This window comes from Diorhabda sublineata, unplaced genomic scaffold (genome assembly GCF_026230105.1).
Source record: "Diorhabda sublineata isolate icDioSubl1.1 unplaced genomic scaffold, icDioSubl1.1 Dsub_32, whole genome shotgun sequence".
NCBI lineage: Eukaryota > Metazoa > Arthropoda > Insecta > Coleoptera > Chrysomelidae > Diorhabda > Diorhabda sublineata.
In genome coordinates, this window is record NW_026614255.1 from 255,001 (window position 1) to 258,589 (window position 3,589).

Below are 3,589 nucleotides of genomic sequence, written 5' to 3' on the forward strand. Positions count from 1 at the left end.
TAAGTTGAAACGCTCGTAATATGTTTGGATATGTCCGTGTCCGGTAAGTGCTTGTATTGTTTTCCAGTTCAGGTCTGCGTACTTATGTTTTGTGTGTTTTATCCACTCATAGGTTTTGCGTCCTGTTGTTTCGTTGTCCCATAGCTGTTGCCAATGTCTCATTGCAAGGGTATGTCGTTCTTGTTTGTACATGTTTTTGGTGAAAAGTTTAGTTGTCTGTTCCGGTTGTTCGTGCGCCTCTTTCGCTAACCTATCTGCTATTTGCATTCCGTGACGTTGTCTGTTTGTGTATTGTATCGTAATCGTTTTTCCCGTTTGTTCAAGGTCTTGTATATTTTTTGTCAGTTTTGCTGTGATTTTTGTGTTAGTATTCATGTGTTGTAGTGTGTATATTGCGTTCTTTGAGTCTGTGTGTATTGTTACTTCCGTCGATGGTGTATTTTGCGCTAGTTCGAGTAGTATTGTTGTTCCCATGTATATAGCGTACATCTCGAGCGTGTTGATGTCGCATGTAGTGGTTACCTTTATTTTATAATATTTTTGTATGGTGTTTTTTATGTAGATTCCTATGGTTGAACTCTCGTCTTTTTTGCTAGCGTCAGTGTAGATGTGCAGTTGTGAAGTTTGTTCTTCTTGTGTCTCGTCTGTTAAACGTAGGTGTAGTGGTCTTCTGGTCGGATGTGGTTTGTCAGTTGTGTAGGTATGAAGCGTGTTTAGTAGCGGTTTTCGTCTGGTGTACGTTTCCCATCTCGCCCCGGCGTCCGCCTGTAGGGGGGTTACCCCCGCAAGCACATGCAAGGCCGAGGTGGGTGTTGTCCTGTATGCTTTTGTTATAGCTAGTAAGTAAGGTCTTTCTGTTGCTCTTAGTTGTCTAATTATTCTGGAGTCTTTGTATCTATGTCCCCATATTTCTGAGGCGTAAAGTACCATAGGTTTTATTGCGTGTTCGTATATGTGTCGAAGTATTAACGGTTTTCGTCCCCATTTTCTTCCCGTGACTGCTATCAGTTTACTCGCTATGTCAGAGGTTTTTTTTCTAACTTTTTTGATGTGGTCCAAGAATAGCAGTCCTGTGTCAATTGTCAGTCCTAAATATTCTATGTTGTCTTTAATTTGTACTGTATGTCCGTCCATTTTTAGTCTCGGTTGTCTCGTTGTTTTGTAGGGTATGAACATAATTTCTGTCTTCTCTTTGTTGTAAGTCAGTTTTTGGTTTTCAGCCCATTTTGTGCAAGCGGCCCAGATGCTCCTCCATTTCCGCTCTAGAACGTTTAGTGAGGTTCCCGTCAGTAGGATTATTTGGTCGTCCGCAAAGGCTTGAATCATGTCGTCTATGTCTAGTCCTCCTGTCTCGTCTAAGTACCTGAACCAGTCCTCCATAATTAGATTCCAGAGAGCCGGTCCGAGGCTGGAGCCTTGTGGGCATCCTCTGTGTGTGTCGGTCTCTATGTTTTCGGTTCGTATGTGTCTGTGCTTAAGGAAGTCGGTGCATAGTTTAGCGATGTTTCGTGGTATATTTTTTTGTCTTAGTATGTCTACCACTTGTGGTGTCCAGGCTGTGTTAAACGCGTTGCTCATGTCTAATGTTATGACCAACGTATGTATTTTGTGGTCTTTGTTGTGTCTTATTTTTGTGATTATTTTGTCAATGGCTTCTGTGGTTGTCCGTCCCTCTCTGAAACCGTATTGCCTCTCGTCAATATTGTTTGTCTGTTCTAGGTAGTAAGTTAGTCTTTTTGCTGTCATTTTGTCGAGAATTTTCCCTAGTGTTGGTAGCAGGCAGATTGGTCTTTTGGAGCCGTTCTTTTTTGGTAACCACACCATGTCTGCGGTCTTCCAAATGTTAGGGAAATGTCCTTCTTGTAGGCATGCGTTATATAGTGATGTTAGTTCTTTGACGTTGTATTCGTTTGTTATGTTTATTATTTCTTTTGGTATATTGTCATTTGATGTCGCTTTTTTGTTTTTCATTATTGCTACTGTCCACTGTACCTCTTGTTCTGTAAAGATCGGGTCTTCGGGTGTCGTAAAGTCTCTGGTCATATTTTTTCTTTTTTCGGTTTGTAGTGGGGTGTCGTTTTGTATGTCGTCTGGGGGGAAGTACATTTCGTGTAAAGTCATTATTGTCTCCTCTCTTGTAGTTGTCCACGTTCCGTCCTGTTTTTCTATCGTTTTGAGTGAGTAGTCGGTTGTGGTCCCTGCTCTTAGTATTCTATATGCTGTTTCCCATGGATTATCCGGGTCATTGTCGGTGAGAAATTGGCGTAGTGAGTTTATTTTATTTCTTTTTATCTCTTTTTTGTATATTCTTCTTTGTTCTCTGTATATGTTTAGTTTAATTGCTCTTTCTATTGTGTTTTGTTCTTGTTGATATTGTTTTCGTTTCTTGTTCGTTTTCTGTCTTAGTCTGGTCAGCTCTTGGGTCCACCATATTTGAGTTTTTTTTCTTTTTTTCCTTTTTTCTTTTTTTAGCCCGTTTTCCATGATTTTAACGTAGTTGTTTTGGTATTTTTGCGCTGTACTTTCTACGTCGTAGAGCAGGGTCCAGTCAAGATTATCCGTGATTCTTTTAATTTTCTCGTTATCTGTGTTGTTAAAGTCATATTTTGTCTTGTTTGTTTTTTGTCGATCATATCTCATGTTTTGTCTTATGTTGTATGTTATATATGCGTGGTCGCTGAGTGTCTCCTCGTTATGTACGATCCAGTCCGTTAAGGTTATTTCCTTTGTGATAGTCAAGTCTACCCAGCTTTTCCCTCTGTTGCTAATAAATGTCGGTGGGCTGTCATGTGTGTTATTTATAAAGTAAGTTCTCGAAGTTATCCAGTCCAGTATGTCCTCTCCTCTGTCGTCATTTATGTCTCCTCCCCATCCGGTGTTTTTGGCGTTGAAGTCTCCTGCCAGTATAAAGGGGTTTTTTATTTCCTCTATTTTCCTTCTGTGTCTATCTAGTCTTTTATTTCTATTGCCCCCTGGCTCGTCGTATATATTGATGATGTGTATTGTTGTGTCTTGTAATTGTATTTGGATGGTTGTGGTATTCTCGTCAGTCATAGAGGTGATCGTAATCGGTTTGTACACGGCCTTTGTGATTGTACATGTTTTGCTATGTTTATTGTGTCTCGTTATTATGTAGTTAGGAGGTGGCTTTATGTCGTGGAATGGCTCTTGTATTAGGATTATGTCGATGTCTTGTTCGTTACATGTTTGTAGCAGCTGGTCTGTCGCTCTTTTACCCTTTCCGCTATTATGCTGTAAGAATTTTATTGTCATCTATGTTGTTGTGTGTTTTGTGTTTGTGAGTTTCTAGTTTGTCTTTTGTTTTGTGTGTGTGTGTGTGTGTGTTTTAGTAGTTAATGTTGCGTCTTGTCTCGTTCAGTTTTTTTATGTATATTGGGCAGTTTCTGTCTCTTGCTTCGTGTCTTGTTTGTGGTAATCTAAGCAGTCTGCAATTGTGGCAATTAACGTCTGTCGTTGTACATGTTTTTGGGTCGTGTGCGTCTCCGCACCGGTAACAGGTGTATTTTTGGTCAGTGCAGTATTTGGCCGAGTGTCCGTATCTGCTGCATTTGAAGCATAGGGTCACCGG

At 40.3% G+C, this 3,589-nt stretch overlaps 2 protein-coding genes across 2 annotated transcripts in view; both read right to left on the minus strand.

Annotated features, from left to right (window-relative positions):
- The window catches only part of LOC130452233 (uncharacterized), a 1,977-nt gene extending 231 nt beyond the window's left edge, over positions 1–1,746 (minus strand). Inside the window, exon 1 of the mRNA XM_056791519.1 lies at positions 1–1,746. This exon is cut by the window's left edge and continues 231 nt beyond it. Within this exon, the coding sequence (XP_056647497.1) occupies positions 1–1,746 (1,746 nt within the window).
- A 17-nt stretch (positions 1,747–1,763) lies between these two features.
- On the minus strand, positions 1,764–3,273 carry LOC130452234 (uncharacterized). Its single transcript, XM_056791520.1, has 2 exons — positions 1,993–3,273; positions 1,764–1,856 (listed from the first exon to the last, which is right to left on the minus strand). Exons 1-2 carry the CDS (start codon positions 3,271–3,273, stop codon positions 1,764–1,766), a joined length of 1,374 nt encoding a protein of 457 aa, XP_056647498.1.
- Between the last annotated feature and the right edge of the window lie 316 nt (positions 3,274–3,589).